The sequence below is a fragment of the Hyperolius riggenbachi genome, chromosome 4 (assembly GCF_040937935.1).
Source record: "Hyperolius riggenbachi isolate aHypRig1 chromosome 4, aHypRig1.pri, whole genome shotgun sequence".
NCBI lineage: Eukaryota > Metazoa > Chordata > Amphibia > Anura > Hyperoliidae > Hyperolius > Hyperolius riggenbachi.
In genome coordinates, this window is record NC_090649.1 from 255,002,385 (window position 1) to 255,028,572 (window position 26,188).

General features: G+C 41.9%; 1 protein-coding gene across 1 annotated transcript in view; it reads right to left on the reverse strand.

The window, feature by feature from the left end:
- Positions 1–26,188, reverse strand: part of MDN1 (midasin AAA ATPase 1) — a 317,199-nt gene that overhangs the window by 62,191 nt on the left and 228,820 nt on the right. Inside the window, exons 62-72 of the mRNA XM_068231147.1 lie at positions 25,283–25,392; positions 18,122–18,830; positions 16,820–16,981; positions 16,334–16,607; positions 13,429–13,664; positions 12,477–12,572; positions 11,501–11,595; positions 10,209–10,324; positions 6,359–6,508; positions 2,158–2,267; positions 1,025–1,098 (exon numbers count right to left, since the gene is read on the reverse strand). Of these exons, the coding sequence (XP_068087248.1) occupies positions 1,025–1,098; positions 2,158–2,267; positions 6,359–6,508; positions 10,209–10,324; positions 11,501–11,595; positions 12,477–12,572; positions 13,429–13,664; positions 16,334–16,607; positions 16,820–16,981; positions 18,122–18,830; positions 25,283–25,392 (2,132 nt within the window). The remainder of the gene's footprint in view (positions 1–1,024; positions 1,099–2,157; positions 2,268–6,358; positions 6,509–10,208; positions 10,325–11,500; positions 11,596–12,476; positions 12,573–13,428; positions 13,665–16,333; positions 16,608–16,819; positions 16,982–18,121; positions 18,831–25,282; positions 25,393–26,188) is intronic.

The following is a 26,188-nucleotide window of genomic DNA, read 5'->3' on the forward strand; positions in this document are numbered from 1 at the left end:
TACCACTGGGGATTCCTCCTTTACCACCTTCTCTCTACAAGACTGGCACAGTTTCTTCGTAGAGGAAGAATAGAAGCGAGAGTTGCACATAACACAGCGTTTCTCAGTTCTACCAGAAGATTGTCCCCCTTGACCTTGCTGAGACACAGCCTTGTCTTTGTCTTTATCACCTTTTGGGGCTTTAGGCTAAAAAGAAATAAAGACAGACTGTCAGCCTTACAAGGTGGACCTATGATTACAAATCAACTCCCTCAAAGCCTGAAAAATTACAGCTCACCAGAGAGGGGATAGCGCCAGACTCCGCAGAAGTCAGAGGAGAAGGGCCTACAGCGTCCTCCATGATCACCGACAGCAATGGTGATCGTGGCTAACATTCACATATATATACCCCTGTTAATTACCTGCAGCTGAAGTCAATCTTAACACCGCCGCGGCCCCTGCCGCTATGCCGTCAGCTGACTCGTCATGCGGGACGTATGCGCATGACGTCACTTCCACCCGGAACTTCCGGTTTCGCGCTCCTGCCGCCATAAAGCTTCCGCATCTCTAGGAGAAGCCTCCTCCACGCTGTGCGCTGGACCAGCTGAGTCCCCTGCTCAGCCTTACTATGCCCGCGCTGCACGCTGCACTCGCCGCCTGACGTAGTAGCACCTGGAGACCTCTCAAAGCGTCCCGTCCGGGACAGGAAAAACAACTGAATACCTTTTGTGAGTAACATCTTTATATACTACTCCTGCCTGCCTGTTATGCAAATTTGTATCTTCTAGCTTCCTGTCCAAAGTTTGGGAGGGAGACAAGTCTCATAGGAGGGGTGCTGTCAGGAGGACGTTCTGGGAAATATAGGTTTCATTTCCCTATATATTCTAGCGGGGGAAGAGGTCATCTCTCAGCTTCCTACTGCACCCAAATGCCAGCCGCTGGAAACATGCGTACGCTTTCAGACAACATAATAGCTAAATGACGTTTAAAAATAACGCATTGGACAATACAAGTTCTAAATGAGTGTTCAAATGGGTTGTCTTACCGATGTGTCTTCTCCACAGACTGTTTCACAGACCAAAAACTGACATCATTCCATTTGGAAATTTTCACAAAATCCTTTAGACAGAGAAACAATATATATTACATATAGTACAACTAAACCAATATTTTATAAATTTACAAGATGGAACTGCTAAATAAAAATAAAAGGCCGTGCTACACACACACACAAAAGGGACCTAAGAAGGTGTGTGCTCACATGAAAGGTCACAATCAGCAGACAGCAACAGTGTTCATGCCATTGACATGCAAAACAGGTTCCTTTATTTCCCCCATACAGCTTCATTTTATGATGTCATCACATTAAACTAAAAGAACGATGCAAAATTCAGTTCACTGTTAAGTCTCATGGGCAAAACAAAGTTCAACGTGGAAATCCATTGACATTCGTTTTGTAGTAAACTCTTTTCAAACCATATATTCCTTTAAATTTTAGGCTGGCAGAATTACCACCGTCCTCTCCGAAATGGAACTTTAATACACTCAATTACTCTGTTTTCCCCTTTTTAAATTGCAAATATGCTACTTAATGCAGATTTTTAATTTACATGTTGATTTTCCTGTGTGGATTGTTTTACAAGTGACTTTCATCTTGGTACATAACCTATTCAGCCACAGCACTTATGTATCCCATTCAGTACATTTCTGCACAACCATGTCCGGTTTCATGGTGGTAGACACATAGTGCACCAGCATGTCCCGTAAATTAGGAGCCTTATGTGTCATCATTAACGGTAATGTGCTCTCAAGAGGGCCAATTGCAGGGTTTGTTCTGAGGACTGGCCAGAGCCTGTCAAGTATTCCCCTTATTTTATATTAGTCTTCTCCCACAAGCCCCCATGTCACAGCCCAGAAACCCGCTAAAACCAATCACACTATGCTACCCCCTTTCCCCCTCGCTGCCACTTGATATCATCTGTTGCCCAGCCCTGCCAGCCTACAAGGTTAGGGGTTCTATTAGTCAACTCTCCCCCACACACAAGTGGGGCAGGGATGGTTGAAACCTCAGGCCTTCCCCCTCTCCAAAAGTGAAAGTATGAGTGTGGGACTCCATCCGTGGTGTTAGACAGGTAGATTTAAATTAATACCAGATAGATTTAAATTAATACCTCATACCTTTAGCTCTTTTTCCACTGGATTGCGCAACTCTGTAATTCTTGCTTGCACAGATGGCAAAAACTGCTTATAATAATTGTAGAGATTCCACAGTAGACTGCAGAGGGCAACTAGAATAATAATAATAATAATAAAAAATACCAAGATTGTCAGCTAATGCAGTCAGAAATGAATAAATCAATAGTTTTAGACTTGAATGACACTTGTACTGTGTAAAAGATCTAGCAATATTCCTGAGAATTCTAGCTTCCGTGCCGTTATACTGATCCAAATGCTTCAGTATTTTGAGTAATAAAAAAATACAGATTAGGGGCTCTTCCTCCACAGGCTGCAATAATAATTAAAATTACTTATTTTTTTGCAATATTAATTTATTGATTAGTCTGTGTTCGATTAGTCAGTTTGCACAAATGGTCGATGTATGGCCACCTTAAGTCCTACAGCTTTCCCCATCTATCTTAGATTTTGACACATCTGGCCAAGGTACCACTATGCGCATAAAAAAAAAAATCTTAAAGGGAAAACTATTATCAAATAGTTTTTTCCGGTTTGCAAAAGAAATGATCATGTCTAAGAGCCATATGCATGAGATTTCCTGCCTAGCATAAAACAAAGATTTAAGTATGAAGACCTTAGAAGATCTTCATCAGGGAGTATTCCAAGGATACATATTTTAGGGTTGTAGAATATACGGCATCCCATTTTATCATGCAAGAAATTAATGATTTAGGACTAAGGCTGGTTTCACAGTGGGACTTTACAGGCGCACGTTAGAGCAGCCTGTAACGCACCCCACCGCACAGCAATGAAAAATCAATGGGCTGTTCACAGTGCCCACGTTGCGTTACATTGTAACGCTGCGCCATAACACAACGTACTGCATGCAGTACTTTATAAGCGGCAGAGCCGTGTTAGACTGCTTGCACATGCTCAGTAAAGTTGGGGAGGAGCGGAGAGCGGCCGGGCACATGGCTAATTAATATTCACTGCACTCAGTGACGTGCAGTGTTTACTTCCTTGAGCGGTCGCTCTGTGCAGCGATTAGCCGGGCGGGACCACGTGATGCCGCATGCGTCCAAGAGTGCACATCACGGCATCACGGGCGCCAGAGTGAGCTGCACAACGCGGCTCACTCTGACGTCCACATCAGAGAGCACCAGGCGTTGCGTTAGGGGCACGTTATGCAACCTTAACGTCCCCTAAAACGCAACGTCCTGGTGTGAAACCAGCCTAAAAGGTAGAGGAATGTCCAGATAAGATGTTAAAATGATGGGGAAACAAGATGATGCATGGGGAAGAGCAGCAAACTAGCTCTTATATTTAGCTAGCTTAAAGTGGACCCAAATAAAAAATACAAGATTTTAGAAATAAAATTTAATTTCTAAATTATAATAACAAATGGCAACATTTTTTTTCAGCTGCAGCATGACAAATATAAAATATTTTACATTTATTGGAGGAACCCCTCCCTTCCTTTCATACAGCCGGGACAGAATCGGGCAAAATGGTGGAGTAGGTGGTGTCCGGCAAAGGAGGAATTGCTAATGGCTGCCACCTGTATAACCCTAGTTATGAAAAGAGAAGGGTGAATAGCATGCACTGAAATGCTCATAGGCTTGAAGGAGTGTTTATTTATCTTTGTATGTGTCAGAGTGGTGCAACTAAATATTTTGAATTAAAAAAATGTTTGGTTTGGGTCCGCTTTAACTGAAGTGAAGTATACTCTGGATAATATACATAATTGAGTCAATCATTCTTTCTAAATGTGGCCAATAACGATCCAATTTCTAGAGAAAAAAATCGTTCGAGCGTTCAGATAAGTCTGGTCAGAATTGAAATCATTCACTACACCATCAACGAAACAATCTTTGCTTCCCATTTCTGTCAAAGTGATCCTGCGCTCACATGTATTTCCTCCACTCCGTGATTGTATCATCTTCCCAGTAAAATTGCGCATATCAATAAGACAGATCCAGCATGCCGACTTGCCCACGCCTCTAAGCTCCACCCAACGCGTTTCGTACCTCCGTACTCATCAGGGGCTGGAGGCGTATGGGTAATCTGTTTTTATATCCAGCATCCATTATACGTTTGCCCTACCGGCATTATGCCCATCAACAAGATGGCCGCTATAGTACTTCCGCCCTTAGAACTTCCCAGCAGCCTTTCGCTGCTTCCTGCTGGGAAGTTCTAAGGGCGGAAGTACTATAGCGGCCATCTTGTTGATGGGCATAATGCCGGTAGGGCAAACAATTATGGATGCTGGATATAAAAACACCGATTACCCATACGCCTACAGCCCCTGATGAGTACGGAGGTACGAAACGCGTTGGGCGGAGCTTAGAGACGTGGGCAAGTCGGCATGCTGGATCTGTTTTATTGATATGCGCAATTTTACTGGGAAGATGTGAGTGCACTACTTTTAAATTTTTTAATAAATGATACAGTTTTACACTATGTCAAGCTCCTTCAGTTATTAGGTCTGAGCAAGCCTTTTAAACTGGGAAATTTAACTGTACTACTGGAGAAACGCTGTGGAGAGACTTGGGGATAAAATTAAAGCGTGGCTGCTGTCTTATAAGGCTAGCGGTGGTGGTTTAACAGTCTATGCACATGAGGAGGTGCTCTTAGCCCGTGGGTCTATGCCTTTATTGCTGTCAGTGCTTGGGCAGCTTAAATAGATGGTGAGGACCTGTAAGACTCGGTTTGTGGTGGAAACACTGTGGAAGTGGCTGATTCACTGTTGTAGACAATTTTGAGTGAATGCTCACTACACAAGGCTTCTCTCTTTTGTCTGTGGTTTGGCAATGGTGACACATGGTGAGGGCCTGATCATAGGTGGATTTATGAGTTAATGCAAGACACCGAGAGTTGGTTTATAAGAAATAGGATATCGAAACAGTATTATGCTACGTTTTGTGTTTTTTCCTTTTTCTATGAATGATACAATCACGGAGTGGAGGAAATACATGTGAGCGCAGGATCACTTTGACAGAAATTGGATTACACACTATATGCTTGGTGACTGATTCTGCGATCCATGGACACGTAAAATGATGAACTGAGCTATTTATATTTTGCTAAGTTTTTTTCTGGATGTGTATATATATATATTTTGTGAACCTGGGATTGTACCAGAAGTGAGTGAGCGCACTTTTTATTGAGTTCATTGTTCAAATCTTTGTTTCCCATCTACCGCAACCAACAAGAAAATCCATATTTTGGTTCAATGAAAATCCAATCGGCCGACTATTTTTATAATCGTTCGTAATCAATTGTGCCCATCAACTGAGATTTTTTTTACAACCAATCAGATCAGAATTTCTGATCGCTCTAACGAATTTTCACTTGAAATTGGACCGTTAGAGGCCACTTTTAGCAGTCTTAATGGTCTGTAGGGCATCTTCCCATTCCTCCACTTTTATAGGCATAATATTTATCTCCCACCTTTCTCTGGAGCCTGATGTGCGCTAAAGAGCATTATGTAAAATGGGAGTTTTGTAAATTAGCCCTATTTGAGTTCTGTCACAATACTCTTTTGTCTTCAAAAGGAGGGAGCAAGTATAGCTGAAAATTCTATCTATAAATACAATAAATAATAATAGATCAGGGTTGTGCCACATTGGCGTGAGATATTCCATATCTGCTGATCTTACGGAGGTGTAGCCCCACTTCCACACTCACTGTGCCTGAGAATTGTGTTAGAGAGCTTACTCTTGGGAATACACATTCTCAAGATAACTGATACCACATGCTCTTTACTCGCTTGTCAAGGCTCAGCAGCTCTGGATTATAATCAACGACTATTAAAACCACATTGCAAATGTGTTGAGTCTGCACTTGCACCCAGTTTCTTAACTCATCCTCCAACTTTCTTCTTGCCCCTCAGACTCTGTTCTTCTATCAGCCCCCCCCCCTTTTTTTTGTATAAAACACAGGATTTAGTTTAAATGTATAACTTTTACCCTACAAAACCGTCTCAAACCTGGCTCATCCATGTAATGCTAAACTAACTCCCAGATGTGAATCTAAATGGAACCTGTACTATGCTCTTCTCCTGTTATTGCAGAAAGCATTTAAGATATTTTATAAACATTGAAGTGTTTGTAACAAACTTTTTATATGTAAATGTAGAAAAAGAAATGTATTTAATGCAGAGAGTCTGTGCCTAAACCAGGGCTTTACATGAGAACCACCATACCTTTTCTTTCTTCTTTTGGCACAAGCAGAACATGACAGTGGAAAACCAGTAACATCTGGAGACGAGCGTAAAACTCTCCCAAAGATGAACTTTCAATGAATGCCTGCAGCGTCTTTGTAATGGACTGTAATGTAGGTTCCTCCCCGTTTCCTAAGGACGTGAATAAGAGTGATAAACAATTGCGTGCATTTGAGTTTTGAACAATAACAACAATGCACAGCTGACACAATAACATGGGCCTTGCATTCAGTAAAGAATGAACCACTTCAGCCTTCAGTATTTTTTTACGTTGTGGATCCAAGCAACTTTCAAATTTCAGCGCTCCTCCCATTCATTGGCCAATAACTTTCTTACTGCTTATCACACTTAAATGACGAAGATCTGGTTTGTTTTCAGCCAAAAAATTAGTCTTTTGGGGAATATTTTTAGTAATTCATTTATCGTCTATGCATTTTAAATGTAAGAAAGAGAAAACATAAAAGTACACTACTTAATTTCTATCAATCATACTTTTGTAGCCTCCTGAGCAGCATGCCCGACACTGTGGTGGGCAAAAAAAAAAAAAAAGCTAAAAGTGGTATGCCCGACACAGTGTCGGGCATGCTGCATTTTGTGCCTCCATCCTAAGTTAGTGATCTATACCTGTCCCCTGTAAAGGTATCTAACTATAGATACTATGCTGTGATCGGAGCTGCAGCGATCGCCGTGGGTGAGAGGCTTGGTGAGTAATTGCACAGGGGATTTCGGGGGCTTGGGACCGCCTATAATATAGTATCTATAGTTAGATACCTTTACAGGGGACAGGTATACATCACTAACTTAGGCTGCGGGGGGGGGGGGGGTTACAGGGCCTTGGGAGCATCTATATTACAGTATCTATGTTAGTTATCGTTATAGGGGACTGCTATAACATGCTAACTTAGGCTGGAAACATTAATACCTAACTATACCTTGCTACCTATATAAGTGGCACATGTACCTGGCTATCTATACTATATCACCTATACCTTGCTAACTATGCTACCTATATAAGTGGCACATGTACCTGGCTACCTATACTGGGGCACCTTTATCTGGCCTACCTGTACTGGGGCACCTATCGCTGGCTTACCTATACTGGGGCACCTATAGCTGGCTAAACTATACTGGGGGCACCTATTCTTGGTTACCTATACTGGAGGCATTTATACTCACCATTGGCGGGCTGATCCCTCGCCGTGTACTTCACTGATAGTGACAAATTCCCCGGTCATCAGTGTAAGGTGGCAGATGCGGCCAATTCCTGAGAGATTTCATGCTGAAATCGACTGGCAATCGGCCTGTGGTGTATGGGCAGCCGACAGACCTCTCTCTAATCAGATTCCATAATGGTGCCCATACATGGTGTGGTGATATATTGAGGTGCTGATGATATTAGGGAGTACAGGAACATATCTCTGTCATTTTTCTGTCTGCTATATCTCACATGTGTATTCTGATTTGAAGCGATGGTCATCTGGCTGTCCTACATTTGCATCTAAAGAGGACTTCAGTGAATAGAGCTTGGGTAATCAGACAATGGCAGAAGTGAAGTGTTGAAGTCATTGACACTTGAAACGTTTACACTCCTGTTGAGGAAGGCTGCTAAAGCATTGTCAAGAACTCTAGCCAGGAAGAGCCTCCTGTGTGTTAAACACTATTTCGTTGTGAGGAAATTAAAATATTGGTGGAGGTGCAAACTATATCCTTATCTTTGATCAGCTAGGAAATACAGTCAACAATGGGGTTGTCACCTGTAACTTGGACTGGTGAAATCTTTTCATGTATGTGAGCTATAGTACATTTTTCACATGTGGATCTCTGGAAATCCCATTATGACTGAGGATGTAATTAAATCTAGTTCCCCCCGTCCACACAGGCTTACAGCCTCGAGGCGAATATTTCATTATAAAAACCAGGGGACAGATACCTCAAATCAGTCCCCTCCTGACGGTAGCTGCGGCTGGTCTCCTGGCCCAAGCTAGTGGACTCCTGGTCTAACCAGAATTGTGTCCGTCCACTAAAGTCCAAGGTTCTTCTATCTGGATCCCTGTATTTTGGTAAGCAAATTGCTTGGTGTGTATTTTTGTAACTTTTACTTTTGTAACTTTTATTTTGTTTTTTTTGTAATCTTTTGTATATATTCTGTTCTGCATTTTTCCACTTTTTTCCCTGGAATATTAAATTATTATTTAATAAGCCTGACTTCTGCTGTACTAAACTAACACTCATAGCCTAGAAGAGACTGAAGTGTAACCGTGTATAAGTTTCATGCCTAATTGAACGTTTGAGCAACACTACCGTATGAGATTGTAATTGCATTGTGTGTATGAGGCACTTCTGCGCTCGACAGCCGAGTGGGAAGTCTAACAGTATCGTTCGGAAGGACTGTTAGTGGTTTTGCTGCACGACAGTGTAACTTGCATTACAAATCAGTGCCTGATTGTGCTGTGTTACTGTACAACTGTACTGTGTGTGTGGGTGCGTGGCGTTCCCGTATTCGGCCTAAGCGCAAAGCTGACCCGAATACGAAAACGCAGAGTGCGCGTTGAGCCCTCGACAGCTGAGTGGACGTGTCTAGCAACGGCTAGTGGTGGCAGTGGGAAGTGTTTGAAGGGTCCCAGCCTGGTTTGTAGCTTAAATAAGGCTGTTCCCCGTTTAATCTGATCAAACCCGCAGTCGGGAACCGTATACGCAGGCGTGCCGCGGGCCGGTTCCTGACGCATGGTACAATAAAAACGTTATATTTTCCTATTTGACCAAAACTATCAAATCGAATGAAAGTCACAAATCTTTTTTTTAGATCAAGAAAAACTAACAATTATCCAATGTTTTCAATAAAAATCCGATCAGACATGTTGGAAAAATCTTTATATTCGATTTAACGGAATAATCGAACATAAATCTAACTGTACCATGTATGGGCACCATTAGGGAGAGATTTGTCTCTTGCTTGATTCTGCCCATTATCATAAGATGTATGGCTACCTTTACATTCATCAAAGATTTTGGTGAGTAATTTTGAAATTTAGTTATGATTTGATTCTGTGTTTCAAGATTTTATTACACTCAAAATGACCACTAGACCCTTCCTTGACACATTTTGGTAAAGTACAAGAAAAAAGGTTATGAAAATTAACTGGCTCACTTTTTGCACAGAAATCCAGGAAAAACTGAAAGCCAGGGAGGTTAAACAACGCCATTGCATCTCTCAACTGATAGCTAGTTGGGCATCTTGCATGCCATTAACTTAGAAGTGTGCATGTGGCTTATCATCATTATTAAAAGCTAACAACCAGGGCTATTCAAAAGTGGGTGTTTTGTAAGCTACGGACTTGTGTCCTTTTGCTGAAATTTTCCAAAGTTTTATTAAAGCTTTAAAATTATTTTTTTTTCCATGATAGTGGTTATCACAACCTATTTTTTATAGTCCAAGCTATAGGCTATAACAAACTTGGTGCACAGCAATCCATTATTCTCGAGGTACGCCTATGGCTTTTTTTTGCAGTTTATATAAATATGAGCTGGTTAGTGGAAGGAGTAGGTGGCGGGTGGTTAGAGTTAGGAGTAGTTGAGAGATGGTTAAGGTTAGACATAGTAAGCGGAGGGTTCAGGTGAGAGTTAAGGTACAGTGGGTGATGGTAAAATATTGGTTAAATTACCCATATTCTACTATAGTGGATAATACAGTATCGGTAAAATTATGGATATTTTATTACTGTTATTTCATGCCTATTACTGTTATTTTTGCACCTATTTTTCTTTGCAACGCTATTACAGATATCACAGAAGTACTAGTTCATATCAAGGCAAGTTAACAGTGTAGTATTACCTTGTTCCTCCTCTGATTCCATGTACTTTTCCATCATTTGATAAATAGAGAACCAATGCTTGTTGGATTTCTTAGCATGGCGACTCATGGCATTGTCAAGATTCAAAGACCAGCACCTGGAAAGCAAAAATTATTTTGAAACTGTTTAGAGGAAAAACTCTTTCATTCTCAAAATCATTAAGCTTCATTTCACTAAACAAATTATTTGTGTATAAACTCTGTGGTTCAGGTTTTGTTCCATCAGTTGTTCTTGATGAAGTTTATGTTCACACTTCTTGTATTTTTGCACGATCACTACTGAGTTGCTTTGACGAGTTAAAGGAAGAAACTGTAGCATGATATTTTTTATTCTAGTACTGAATTAAACTGCATGTCACTGTGTATTTTCAGCATTTTAATTCCTTTCTTGGACTACTTCAGTATACTGGTGGCAGCATTCTTGTTCCCTGGCTTCAAAGAAAAGGGGTCAGTTTGCAATGGCATACAGAGATCTGATGAAAAAGCAGTGTGCATGAACAAGCACTTCTGATGCCCAGAAGAATATTACCAAAATACCTTGTTTGAATCTGATGCATATTTTGTCTCTAAGTATTTCATGGTACACAAGCAAGCCCACTTCATACGAAAACCTTGCCCAACAATAGGTAGCAATGGCTGTGCACAACAATGGGTTCATTCAACTTTCAAGATGCCTATCACTTTTTATCCACTCAGCAATGTGGGTGCATTCACTTGTAGATGTGACAAAAAAAAAAGGCAATGACATTTAAACAGACACTGAAGTCTCGGAAAAAAAAATCTTTTTATTTAAAAAATGTGTTCAATATGCTAGCCCTACCTAAACCTCTGCATTCTCGCTGCTGTAATCTATCTAAATCCCCCCCATCTCCCTCTCCCCCGCAAAATCCACGACTTTCTTGGTTGTGGATTTTGCTGCTATAGGAGACAGAGCTATGAGCTGCAGCTCTGCCTCAGCGCGTCTATCAGCGGCGGATCTCCGCCTCTACCCCGCCCCTCAGCGAAGGAAGACAGAGGGGCTGGGGAGAGGCGGCAATACGTGCTGACAGACGCGCTGAGGCGCAGAGCTGCGGCTCATAGCTCTGCCTCTCACGGAAGCGCTGCCCGGATTGCCCCTCAGGGAGTTTGGGGAGGACTTAGATAGATTACAGTGGCGGGAATAGTGGCGGTTAAGGTAGGGCAAATATATTAAACATTTTTTTTAATAAAAAGATGTTTTTCTTGAGACTTCAGAGTCTCTTTAAGTAATTCAGATAGCAAAAAAAGAGTCTTACTTCAGTTCAAGTTTACGCCACTGGATAATAAGCTGTGTTACTTCATCCAGATTTTTGCGCAAAGACAGTTTGCGGCTCGCATTCTCTTCCCAATCCTAAACATAGTTGGCAAGAAAGATACAGGAAATGAAAAGTTAGCAAAAATCATTAAAAAATAATAAATATTTTATAACCTTAAAGAGACTCCGTAACAAAAATTGCATCCTGTTTTTTATCATCCTACAAGTTCCAAAAGCTATTCTAATGTGTTCTGGCTTACTGCAGCACGTTCTACTATCACCATCTCTGTAATAAATCAACTTCTCTCTCTCTTGTCAGACTTGTCAGCCTGTGCCTGGAAGGCTGCCAAGTTCTTCAGTGTTGAGGTTCTGTGAAGCATCTCCCCCCTCCAGTCCCCTCTCTGCACACTGCCTGTGTGTTATTTAGATTCGTGCAGCTTTTCTCTGCTCTATTATCTTTTCCAAGCTGGATAAATCCTCCTCTGAGCTGGCTGGGCTTTCACATAGAGGAATTACATACAGGCAGAGCTGTCTGCACTCTGCAGGAAGAAACAGCCTGACACTTCAGTGGAAGATAGCTGCAGGGGGAAAGAAACACACAAATCATCTCTTGAGATTGAAAAGGAATGCTGTATACAGCCTGCTTGTGTATGGATGTATTTTCTATGTGTGGACATACTGTACATCAACCTACTTCCTGTTTTGGTGGCCATTTTGTTTGTTTATAAACAAACTGTTTAAAACTGTTTTTAACCACTTTTAATGCGGCGGGGAGCGGCGAAATTGTGAGAGAGGGTAATAGGAGATGTCCCCTAACACACTGGTATGTTTACTTTTGTGCAATTTTTAACAATACAGATTCTCTTTAAGGTACAAAAACACGTGTGCTGCACTGATGAGTGTTTATGGCAATTGTGAAGTATCCTTTTAAGTCATCGCTAGCAAATTTTATGGTGAAGCATCCCAAAATTGCTTACTTGAGACTTTGCAAGAAGAATCTCCAAACCATTCAAGAACTTTGAAAGGGGGCTGGAGACTGGAAATCCTTGAATACGTTCAATTATAACGACAAGCTGTGAGGGAAACAAAAACACAAAACAAAAATTAAAAATAATAATAATCCAGGTGAAAATTACTCATGAATGTTGTTTCTATCACAGTCACTGACTGTAAGCAATACCCTGGAGTGTACCAATACATTTACTTTTTGTTGAAATACACAGCTTCTTGTGTCTGCTTGAGGGAGGTAAGTCCATCACTGCCTCCAAAGCAATTTTTAATATTTTAAACGCTGTTTTTATACTTTTGGCGCCTCTGTTCAGTCTTGTACTATCACAGTCACTGCTTGTTCCTACTTTCCTGTCACTATCTGCCAGTCACTGGCATCTACCCATCGTTAGCTGCTTTACCCTATCTGCATGGCAATGATATTTTGCTATTATCTCCCTATCATTGGCATTATCAGAATGTCAGTAATGACTGCTTATTGTTGGTATTATCTGCTTGACATTGGTAATGTATGTCAGTGAAGTAGTGGATTATTGCTCGTTTTGATACTGGCAATATCTGCACATCACTGATATTTGCATGCAGATTATGTATTCTAATTTTTATTCTATTAATTCTTAGAAGTGTTTGCCTTCTCTTTTAAAAAATGTTTGACGTGGTGGCATGAAGAACAGTGATGCTTGCTTGTGACCCAGTGAAATATGAAGCCTAATATATGGCTAAAGCGTGTGCCATATTAACACAGTGCCTACCTAGCATGCATCTATTAGGCCCCAGCTACAATGTGTGCTGTACAATTACCCCTTCTTTGGTGTGCCAGATCCTCTGGAGCCCTAAAAAGGGTCCTGCATTTAATTACTAATTACTTTTACTCATAGGAACAGTTACATCATACAAAACTGCCTTTCAAGCAGTTCATACCTGAACCAAAGCAGGATGTTCAGGCCACTCTCCCAGCAGTTGGTTTATCTCTGTAAGGAGGTGATTCAACACTTGGTTGCACTGCTTAAGCTCCTGGATATTAGCATGCTGATAGAAGTCATAGGGCTCATCTTGTGGCAGAATAATTTCTGAAGCGTTATTCCCAGACACTGTGTTTTGAAGAAGGGTGCTAGCCAGCAAATGGCTTCCCAACAGATGATCATTCACCTCTGACCCTAGAACAACAAGAATTATAAAGCTTAAATCCAAATAATTAGAACAAACAATGAAATCAATCCAATATATCAGATATATCAAGTTCTAGGAAAACCTGCTGGCTTTAATTTTCATGTCTGCATTTACAGTCATAGAAATCCCCCAACACCAGTGCAAGGAATGTAGATGTAATGGAAGCAGGATATCTGAGTGTCCCCATAGGCGCCGCACCTGTGCAAATTGCGATTATATGGGTGAATGTGGATGCCAGTTCTAATTGGTCTTGGGTGGGGGCCTTTTAAGCCCCTTTTACTAAAATGTGTCACACAAAATCGATGCATCCCATAGCAGTAATAGAGCCCTATGGCTCAGGGTGGGGGTCAGGTATCGGTAGAGTGAGGGCTGTGTGTGAGAATAGTATTAGCTATAGAAAAATATTGGTACGGCTAACTGATATTTTACCATCAGAATTACCACTGCACAATAGCAGAATATTGGTAAATGTACAAATATTCTACTAGCGGCTCTTGCAAACCCCTTTTTCCATGTACACAATTTAATACTCCTTTGTGTCCCTGGTTGCAAGTTTCAATTAAAAGCAGTTTTAGTGTTCGTTCCGATCAACTTCTTTTACTTGCGCACAATATTATCAGCAGGGTCGGTTTAAGGGGCATCCTATCCCCCCGATAGTCAAAGCCCAACTGCTCCGCGGGGCCCCTGCACATGTAGCTGCATTAATTACTCACCTGTCCTGGTGGGCGGTGGCTGCACAGTCTGTTATGTGTAAGTACACGCCGGGTCATAGACAAGAGGCAGACATCGTGGTTGGAGACTGCACAGACAGTGCAGCTGCTGCCTGATGGGACAAGTGAGTGATTAATGCAGCTTCGTGTGCACAGGCCCCAAGAAGCAAGGCTGGGAGACTAGTTGGCCCGGGTCTGGCAGCACAGGGGCCCTGCAGAGGTCAAGCAATTAACCCTCTTGCCTGTATGGCAGTGCCAACCTTGTTATTAGTACTGGAGAAGGACCTTTCAAATGGTCCATCTTGTGACTAGAAACATTGAGGGTACTTGGATTATAGAAACATGCTCATTTTAGTTCAGTGTAGGCATAGCCAGCAAATAACTTCTATTGCGAAATGAACAGTAGGCATTTCCATGGATTGTCTGTTGCATTATCTCACTAATTACAGAAGCTACAGAAAAAGATCTTGAAGAAGACGAGAAAATCACAAAAAATGAAAAAAAAAAAAAAAATGAATATGAGAAAATAAAAATACATCTACACATACACACAGTCAGTTCCATAAATATTGGAACATCGACACAATTCTAACATTTTTGGCTCTATACACAACCACAATAGATTTGAAGTGAAACAAACATGATGAGCTTTAACTGCAGACTGACAGCTGTAATTTCAGGTTATTTACATCCAAATCAGGTGAACTGTTTAGGAATTACAACAGTCTGTATGTGTGCCTCCTATTTGGTAAGGGAGCAAAAGTAATGGGACAGAATAATAATCATAAATCAAACTTTCACTTTTTAATACTGGTTTACAAATCCTTTGCAGTCAATTACAGTCTGAAGTCTGGAACGCATAGACATAACCAGCTGCTGGGTTTTATCCCTGGTTATGCACTGCCAGGCCTCTACTGCAACTAGTTTCTGCTTGTTCTTGAGGAATTTTCCCTTCAGTTTTGTCCTCAGCAAGTGAAATGGATGCTCAATCAGATTGAGGTCAGGTGATTGACTTGGCCATTGCATAACATTTCACTTCTTTCCCTTCAAAAACTCTTTGGTTGCTTTTGCAGTATGCTTTGGGTCATTTTCCATCTGCACTGTGGCTGAATATGAGCAAATATTATTGCCTGAAACACTTCTGAATTAATAATTTTTTTAAAAAAATAATGGGCATCTATGCGACTTATGAAGCTGCAGTTTAAACTAATGGCAATTTATACTGTATTTCAAGGATGAGAACTCCAAAGTGAAAGGGAAATTACAGTAAGTAAATTACTGAATATTGGAGATATTATTTACCTCTGTTCATTTTTTCTAGATTAATGCTCTTTGTTAACACAATGAAGCATAATTATGGCTCTGGAGTGAAATGTGCACAGACAGGTTTTTAACTCAGAATGAAAAACTGAAGATCATTCAATCCAGCTATTAACAACAGAAGCTCATCAGTATGAGTTTCTCAGACAGAAAAATAATTAGATGCATTTATGTTCAACCAGTCCTCTAGCACAGGCTTTATCACTGTTTTTCTCCAGTGAAAAGTCATGATGAAGCGGTGTACTTCACACTCCCTGCTCCAGTGGAATCAACACACATGCTCAGTCAGTGTGTGCATGTCACAACTAGGGCCTATCTCCACTCGTCAGGTTTTTTTTGTGCATTTTCTGCACAGGAAAACTGCAACCTATGTTAATCAATGGGCTAGTTCACACTTGAGTGCGTTTTTCACAGGCAGAAAAACAATTGACAGCAATACAAAACTGTAGAAAACTCATGCAGAAAAACTGACAAGTGGAGACAGGCCCTAACAGAATGCATGTTCATAAGCAATCCAGCAAAGTAAACTTCTGTATTCATATCACTATGACTTAAAATTACATGCAGCTATAGTAGCTTTACTATAAAGTTACATACTATATATTTAAGGGAAAAAAATATCATACCAATAAGTGGATATAATTTTTCAATGAGAGCAGCGGTGGTTCCATAGCAAGACAGGAATAAAGCGAGGTAATGTTTGGTATGGTGGTGTTCTGGGCTCGGGCTATACCAAAGAGATCTGGCCATGCTCAAACACAGCTGCTGGTGAGTAAGCATTAGTGTCTTCACTGAACTATCAGACAACAGGACATCACCATCATCTTCCACATCCCCTTCACTCGTCTGAATTTCCATAGGTGCATCTAAACTGGCTTCTGCCGTTATATCTGCAAAATCCTAGAAGTAAAAATATTATTAAAAAAATGCAATTAAGGAAAATGTATGTCAAAATAACAGTGAGTTTAGAAAACAGGTCAATAATCTCTAGACCGGTATTCGTAGACTCAGCACCACTTAACACACATGCATGGATTAACTAGGATTCATTTAGCCTGTGCGGGATTTGCCATAGGCGTTCTCGGAGAAATGACTGTACACTATTGTCTTACCTGGTCATAAATGGGGAAATGCATCCGAAATTCCTTCTCATCCTCTTGGTCCTCAGACAGCCCAGAGCCAAGTTGCTTGCTCTTGTATTTATACAGACTACTCTCTTCCTGCTCCTGTTCTCTGGCTCTCTGCTCCTGCTCATCCCACTCACTGATAATAGCCTAGGAAAAAAGCAAAGTAATTAAAGCTGAGCCCCAAGCACAGATCTAAAAATATAATTTAAGATCATAATAATCAAAGAGGTTAAATGTTGCCTCTTGTGTGAAACAAGGCTTCTTCAGTTAGAAATTATGTCTTAATATTTCAATAACATGATCAAAAGCAGCTGAATTGAAGGTGTTGGTTTCAGGTTCTCTCGAGGTTGGTCTACTGCTTGGATTGCTCTAGCGCATATCCTAATTATAACTTGCCTGTGTTCCCTGTTCCTGTTTGGCTTGAGCTTGCCATGAAGTGTAGGAATCGATCACTATCTGAGCAAATTCCATTTGGATAGGGACTTGGCACATTGAGCTGTAATTGACCCATGTTGAGGTAGCATAAAGTCTAATGACCAAGTGCTATAAATTCCAGTCTATTTGCAGTAGACAAAATTATACTGCACCACAAATCTGCCTAATACCTGATAAAAGGTCATAAAAATGTCTGTACCTGAAGCCAAACACTTCACAAATCAAGGGAGAGATACGAATTTTGATAAATTACTCTGCATGGGAGCTGAATAATGGCAATGAAGACAGCATGAACTAATAAAACTCACCATCTTCTGACCAGTTTCCTATAACTAGACTTTCAATATGAAGGGCCTACCCTTTATAAAACCTCAGCCAGAAAATATTACAACTACCCACACAGGACATGCAGCTACTTCCAAGAATGTGAATTGATAAACACTGTAATAACACCAGCCAATAAAGCACAAGTACAAGTCACACCAGTCTGCCAAGACTTTTTTTTTTTTTTTACAGCAATACGGCATACATGTGACCCTTCTTCAAATGCTCTAACCTAAACTAACCAGACAACACTTGCTTGACGGCATTTCTTGTTGCTTGCCAGGCAACTAAGGGGGGTTTGGTTCTGTAGGAGGTAAAGCGGGGCGGCTAGGAGTGTGTTGTTCCATAGGACACGGATCACTTGGTTCTAAAGACCATTCAAAAAAACTGGATTATTTAAATTAGGTAATCCACTGTACAGCTTGTACAAGCACCAGTTTCTGACAATGGAAATGTTTACTCTTAGTACATAGTTTGCCATCCAAACCCAAATAGTAAGCAACTGTAAAAAATGTGGGAAACACTAACCTGACAAATGTCCTGGAACAGTGTCAAGGATTTCTCATCCATTTCACCTTTGACAAGGACATGGGAGCGCAGGTAAAGCAGACCATTTACCAGCAGTTGCTCTTTCTTCAGGCAGGAACTTATATCATTTCCAGAGGTTGACTGCTCTTTGGGAGGATATTTCTGAGCAAGTTTCTTCAGTCCTTTCAAAATATCAATGGAGCCAACAGAACACAAACAGTCTGCTCTGGAGAAGTATGTTGGAAAGGTATCGCATGCGGATGGGAAGGCAAGAATAGTGGTGATTACACTTGTTATTTTGGATGGAGAAATAAGAGTATTGTTCATTGTGGTAAAAACTTCTGAGGCCAGTATTCTCATGCCGTGCTGAACTTGCAAGATAGCAGCCTGAACAGGAGTTACAACGTCTGGATAATATAAATAGTCTTCTGCCAAGCGTTTTCTGAACTGATGATGTGATCGCTGCCAGGCTGCCTCTTCAGACAACAGGTTGACAAGAGCTGGGCGTGATTTACTGCCTTTCCCACTCAAGGCCTTCTGAAAACGTGTAGTAAAGTCCTGGATTGACGATATTTTACCAATGGTGTTGAGGTAGTTTTGGATGTCTTGGTACAGTGCGTCAAAGCTAGGGCTGCTAGGCCGATAGGCTTGCTTTTTGGAAAGATTCTGTACCATTGCTTTCAGTTTTTGAATTCTGTGGAGTAGAATGCTATAGGAAAGGACGACAATAAGATAGCCATTACTCAAAAAAGGACATTAAACAAGTAGCGTAAAATCTAATTTCTACAACAGTTGTAGCAGCGAGAGGTGGGTGGAGGCACAACTAAGCAATTTGGAAAAATACGCTCATTGACACCATCTTTGAATGCCTGGGACATTTCATTTAGGGAGAACTTATTTATCAGCATGGTGGTTACGTTACTAATATTTTCAACTTGCAGCATTCACCATGTGATCAGAGATCCTTCCTCTTACATACCAAAAACATATTGCTGAGTGGAGATTTCAATGAGATGCTAGCAATTCCAGCTTGTATGCCAATTTAAAGGATATCAGATGTGAAATTAGTAACCAAAAACGGGGGAGCTGTCCCAATGCCCGTCACCCCCCCCCCCCCCTCCGCATTATGCCTAAAAGCCCCCGCAGACGCTGGCCAGGCTGTGCACATCCTACAGCGTGCATCCGTGCCCTGGTAAGACAACTGTGCTAAGGACATCTGACTTTGTGAGCCTCACTGAAGGACATTTAAAGCGGATCCAAGATGAAAAACTAACTACAACAAGTAACTTGTCTATATATCTTATATAAAGTTTAGATAGTTTACACAGCAAATCTAGCTGCAAACAGCTTTAATAGAATATGATTATTTCTTCCTGTGATACAATGACAGCAGCCATGTTTGTAAACATTGCAGAGGCAGGCTTATCTGTATCTTGAGCAAAAAACCTAATCCCCCCCCCCCCCCCCCCTGAAATCTCTGGCTAATAATACCTCCCCCTCCTCCTGCCCAGACTGAGCTCCCATGAGCCCTTGCTACTGTCTAAAGTGCCTTGGTTTTCTGAAAACCTGTGGGCGTGGCTTGTTTAGTTTATAGGGAATTAGAGTATTAAAACAAAAAAGTATTTGGCTTGAGGAATGCCCTATAAACAATAGGGAAGGAATACAATTATGCAAGGAGTAAAAGTTCATCTCGGATCCACTTTAACCACTTGCCGACTGCCCACGGCCGATGGGCGGCGGCAAAGTGGATCCCGAAAGGACCGCAATACGCCTAAGGGCGTTGCGTCCTTTCGGCATGCCGGGGGAGCGATTGCGTCATTGATGACGCGCGCTTCCCCTGGCGACTGGCTCCGCCAACCCGCCGGCCGTTCGGAAGCGCCGGCGGGTTGTTAACCCCGTGATCGCCGCTACAAAGTGTATAATACACTTTGTAATGTATACAAAGTGTATTATACACGCTGCCTCCTGCCCTGGTGGTACCAGTGTCCGAGGGACCACCAGGGCAGGCTGCAGCCACCCTAGTCTGCACCCAAACACACTGATCTGCCCCAGCCCCCCCGCCCAATCACTCACTGTCACTATCTGTCAATGCTTTTTTTTTTTTTTTTTTTTTAATTCCCTAAACTGCCCCCCTGGGGACTCCTGATCTCCCCCCCCCACCCCTTAGATTCTCCCCCCCCTCACCCCTTAGATCCCCCCCCCCCCCCCTGTGTACTGTATGCATCTATCCCCCCTGATCACCTGTCAATCACCCATCAATCACTCCCCTGTCACTGCCACCCAACAATCAGCCCCTAACCTGCCCCTCGCGGGCAATCTGATCACCCACCCACACAATCAGATCGCCCGCAAACCCGCCGTCAGATTACCTCCCAAGTGCATTGTTTACATCTGTTCTCTCCTCTAAACACTCACTAATTACCTGTCAATCACCCATCAATCACCCCCTATCACCACCTGTCACTGTTACCCATCAGATTAGACCCTAATCTGCCCCTTGCGGGCACCCAATAAACCGCCCACGCGCTCAGATTGCCCTCAGACCCCCCCCTTATCAATTCGCCAGTGCATTATTTACATCTGTTCTTCCCTGTAATAACCCACTGATCACCTGTCAATCACCCATCAATCACCCCATGTCACTGCCACCCATCAATCAGCCCCTGTCACTGCCACCCATCAATAAACCCGTCACTGCCACCCATCAATAAACCCGTCACTGCCACCCATCAGCCCCTAACCTGCCCCTTGCGGGCAATCTGTTCATCCACCCTCACCATCAGATCGCCTGCAGACCCGCCGTCAGATCACCTCACAAGTGCATTGTTTACATCTGTTCTCTCCTCTAAACACCCACTAATTACTCATCAATCACCCCGTCACTACCTGTGACTGCTACCCTTCAGATTAGACCCCTATCTGCCCCTAGGGCACCCAATCACCTGCCCACACCCTCAGACCCCAGCCCTGATCACCTCACCAGTGCATTGCTTGCATCTATTCCCCCCACTAATCACACCTTGAGACACCTTTCAATCACATTCTGTCACCACCTGTCACCCCCTAGCACACCTACCCATCAGATAAGGCCCTAATTTGCCCCGTGTGGGCTCCTGATCACTCGGCCAAACCCTCAGATCCCCCCTCAGACCCCCTTCCCATCACCTCCCCAGTGCATTGATTGCATCTATTTTCCCCTCTAACCACTTCCTGAGACACCAATCAATCACCTCCTGTCACCCCCCTAGCACTCCTATCCATCAGATCAGGCCCAATACAACCTGTCATCTAAAAGGCCAACCTGCTTATGACCGGTTCCACAAAATTCGCCCCCTCATAGACCAGCTGTCATCAAAATTTGCAGATGCTTATACCCCTGAACAGTCATTTTGAGACATTTGGTTTCCAGACTACTCACGGGTTTGGGCCCGTAAAATGCCAGGGCAGTATAGGAACCCCACAAGTGACCCCTTTTTAGAAAAAAGACATCCCAGGGTATTCGGTTAGGTGTATGACTAGTTCATAGAAGATTTTATTTTTGTCAAAAGTTAGCGGAAATAGATTTTTATTGTTTTTTCACAAAGTGTCATTTTTCGCTAACTTGTGACAAAAAATAAAATCTTCTATGAACTCACCATACACCTAACGGAATACCTTGGGGTGTCTTCTTTCTATAATGGGTTCACTTGTGGGGTTCCTATACTGCCCTGGAATTTTAGGGGCCCTAAACCGTGAGGAGTAGTCTAGAAAACAAATGCCTCAAAATGACTTGTGAACAGGACGTTGGGCCCCTTAGCGCACCTAGGCTGCAAAAAAAAGTGTCACACGTCGTATCGCCGTACTCAGGAGAAGTAGTATAATGTGTTTTGGGGTGTATTTTTACACATACCCATGCTGGGTGGGAGAAATCTCTCTGTAAATGGACAATTGTGTGTAAAAAAAAAAAAAATCCAAAAATTGTCATTTACAGAGATATTTCTACCCAGCATGGGTATGTGTAAAAATAAACCACAAAACACATTATACTACTTCTCTTGAGTACAGTGGTACCACATGTGTGGCATTTTTTTGCACCCTAACTGCGCTAAGGGGCCCAAAGTCCTATGAGTACCTTTAGGATTTCACAGGTCATTTTGCGACATTTGGTTTCAAGACTACTCCTCACGGTTTAGGGCCCCTAAAATGCCAGGGCAGTATAGGAACCCCACAAATTACCCCATTTTAGAAAGAAGACACCCAAAGGTATTCCGTTAGGAGTATGGTGAGTTCACAGAAGATTTTATTTTTTGTCACAAGTTAGCGGAAAATGACACTTTGTGAAAAAACACAATTAAAATCAATTTCCGCTTACTTGTGACAAAAAATAAAATCTTCTATGAACTCACCATACACCTAACGGAATACCTTGGGGTGTCTTCTTTCTAAAATGGGGTCATTTGTGGGGTTCCTATACTGCCCTGGCATTTTAGGGGCCCTAAACCGTGAGGAGTAGTCTTGAAACCAAATGTCGCAAAATGACCTGTGAAATCCTAAAGGTACTCATAGGACTTTGGGCCCCTTAGCGCAGTTAGGGTGCAAAAAAATGCCACACGTGGTATCGCCGTACTCAGGAGAAATAGTATAATGTGTTTTGGGGTGTATTTTTACACATACCCATGCTGAGTGGGAGAAATATCTCTGTAAATGGACAATTGTGTGTAAAAAAAAAATCAAAAAATTGTCATTTACAGAGATATTTCTCTGTAAAATATCTATAAGAGGCACTTTTTTGCAGCCTAACTGCGCTAAGGGGTCCAAAGTCCAATGAGCACCTTTAGGCTTTACAGGGGTGCTTACAATTTAGCACCCCCCAAAATGCCAGGACAGTAAACACACCCCACAAATTACCCCATTTTGGAAAGTAGACCCTTCAAGGTATTCAGAGAGGAGCATAGTGAGTCCGTGGCAGATTTCATTTTTTTTTGTCACAAGTTAGAAAAAATGGAAACTTTCTTTTTTTGTCACAAAGTGTCATTTTCCGCTAACTTGTGACAAAAAAAAAAATCTTCTATGAACTCACCATGCCTCTCAGTGAATACTTTGGGATGTCTTCTTTCCAAAATGGGGTCATTTCGGGGGTATTTATACTATCCTGGAATTTTTAGCACCTCATGAAACATGACAGGTGGTCAGAAAAGTCGGAGATGCTTCAAAATGGGAAAATTCACTTTTGGCACCATAGTTTGTAAACGCTATAACTTTTACCCAAACCAATAAATATACACTGAATGGATTTTTTTTTTATCAAAGACATGTAGCACAATACATTTGGACAAAAATGTATACAGAAATTTTACTTTATTTGAAAAATGTCAGCACAGAAAGTAAAAAAAAAATCATTTTTTTGACAAAATCAATGTCTTTTTTGATAAATATAATAAAAACTAAAACTCGCAGCAGCAATCAAATAGCACCAAAAGAAAGCTGTATTAATGGCAAGAAAAGGAGGTAACATTCATTCAGGTGGTAGGTTGTATGACCGAGCAATAAACCGTGAAAGCTGCAGTGGTCTGAATGGAGAAAAAGGCTCTGGTCCTTAAAGAGGAACTGTAACGACAAAACGGCCCCTGGGGGGTACTCACCTCGGGTGGGGGAAGCCTCAGGATCCTAATGAGGCTTCCCACGCCGTCCTGCGTCCCTCGGGGGTCTCGCTGTAGCCCTCCGTACAGCCGTGACGCAATATTTACCTTCCTGGCTCCTGCGCAGGCGCTCTGATGCCTCTCGGCGCCGAAGTAGGCGGAAATACCCGATCGCCGTCGGGTCTGCTCTACTGCGAAGGCGCAAGTTTCCGGCGCCTGCGCAGTAGAGCGGACCCGACGGAGATCGGGTATTTCCGTGCCGAAAGTCGCCACAGCGCCCCCGCTGGAGCCAGCAAAGGTAAATATTGAACTGACAGTCGGCACAGTCGCCGGCTGTTCGGAGGGCTGCGGCGAGACCCCCGTGGGACAGAGGACGGCATGGGAAGCCTCATTAGGATCTGGAGGCTTCCCCCACCCGAGGTGAGTACCCCCCAGGGGAGGTTTTTGTTGTTACAGAGTCTCTTTAAGGGGTAGAAAGACTGTGGTCCTCAAGTGGTTAAGTAAAATATATTGACTTGCCAAATATAATCTGTGTAGCCCACTTCTGCTGTAAATTAGTATTGGCAGCTCTTATTCCAACCAAGTTCATATCAAACACCATCTTTCCCTTCAAAACGGTTTGCTCACAGTTCAGACAATGTGCTACAGCAGTCATTTAACTCCTGCACCAAGAGTACAAATTTGTGTAACTGGATAGGTTTTATTTTTTTTTTACGAAATAAAACTGACTGCCATCACCCACCTAATAACCCCACCTACTTTCTAATATCCACACCTGACTGACGCAGCCCACTTCTGTCACCTACATAATGCCCACCTACCTTATATTTCCTTTGCGATCTTTACAACCAAGAAATCCCTAACTACCACTCTTTACAATACACGTCTAATACAAGTAGCCCTGTACCTTAACCTGAAAACATTTTCTAGTAAAAATAGGTTTTTAAGGTGTCTTAAGACACTTCACAGAGTAGGCACTCGAAAAACTATCCTGTACCTAGGGGTGTCAAATGATTACTGACAATCTGGTATATAGCAACTGTTCGTATACAACATATATAAAGTCAGTTCATACCCTCCTCCTGCTACACTCCTCTTCCCCTGTTGCATCTCTACAAAAAGTAGCACTGAAAGGCTCAGTTACAGGTTGTACACCATGGGGTATAATTTACACCCTCTTTACTAGAAGTAACAACAGGTGACACATATCGTGGATTATGATGAATGTTGAAGGTTTCTGGGTAAAATTCTCCCTTATATTTTGTGTCATATCCCAGAGGCACAGCATGCATTTTAGTGCTCTCCCCAGGCTCTTTCAGCCGAGTGCTCCACCCAGCTAGTTTTGGTGAGCACCCGGCTGTCATCTGCTCACCACCTCCTCTCTGCTGTAAGCAGAGAAGCGCCAGCCCTGCATTCTCTCATCTTGCCCCACCAAGCTATATTTTTATGCCACCTGGCTGGAAAAAAATTCTAAGGGAGAACACTGCACTTGACAAGTAGTGAGCTGCCTGCACTGCATATATGAAACAAACATATCTCTCACCTGATATGTGGATGAACGTGGCTGCTCAAAGCTTCATCTCTGAACTCCTTCCCAGTCAGTAAAGTACTGGAGAGATTCCTTGTTTTCCATTCACATTCCAATTGATGTAACTGACACATGGAAAATCAAATAATCAGGAAGATTAGAACAGACAGGTATGGTCTATGTTACAATGAATCAATATGCAGAATATCGAACATTTTTCCAATTTTTAATTAAGGAAGGAACTGAATTAAAAAAAAGTTCTGAACATAATGCACCCACAGCATTATACATAGAAAATAAAACTACTGTATACTATTTAGCTAAACCTCATCCACCGTTGAAAAATGTTGAGTAGTTTGCTGCATCAGGCTACTGTTATCTTGAAAAACGCAAACACATTCAACCTTGTTTGTGTTTGCGATTCTAGGAGCCTGTGTAGTAGTTGTCCAAGCATCCAACACAATTCTGCCAAATCCCATGCCTCTGCAGAATGGGATATGAGAAGGAGGGGTGGGGCTACAGCTTGCAAGTAGTTGAAGTTTATACTTTATGTACACCTGAACTAGAGTAACATATATTTTTTAATATAGTCCATGGTGGGCTATGTTATCTTTATCCACTTCAGAACGAGAGCAATTTTAACATATCAGAGCTGCTCACATTCATTCGCCAATAACTTTATTCCTACTTATCCCAACTTATGCTTTTTTTTTTTTTTTTTCAGAACAAAGACGTTTAGTGTGTGATAATTGTGTTTGGTAATTGGCTTATTTTCTATGCATTTTAAAGGAAAATAAGGGAAAAAATAGAAAAAACACAATTACTCCATTTACATCCATTATAGCTTTACAATAAACAGTGCTTACTATAAGTTAAACCCACAAATGTTATTTGGTTATCCATCCTAGTTATTATTATTTA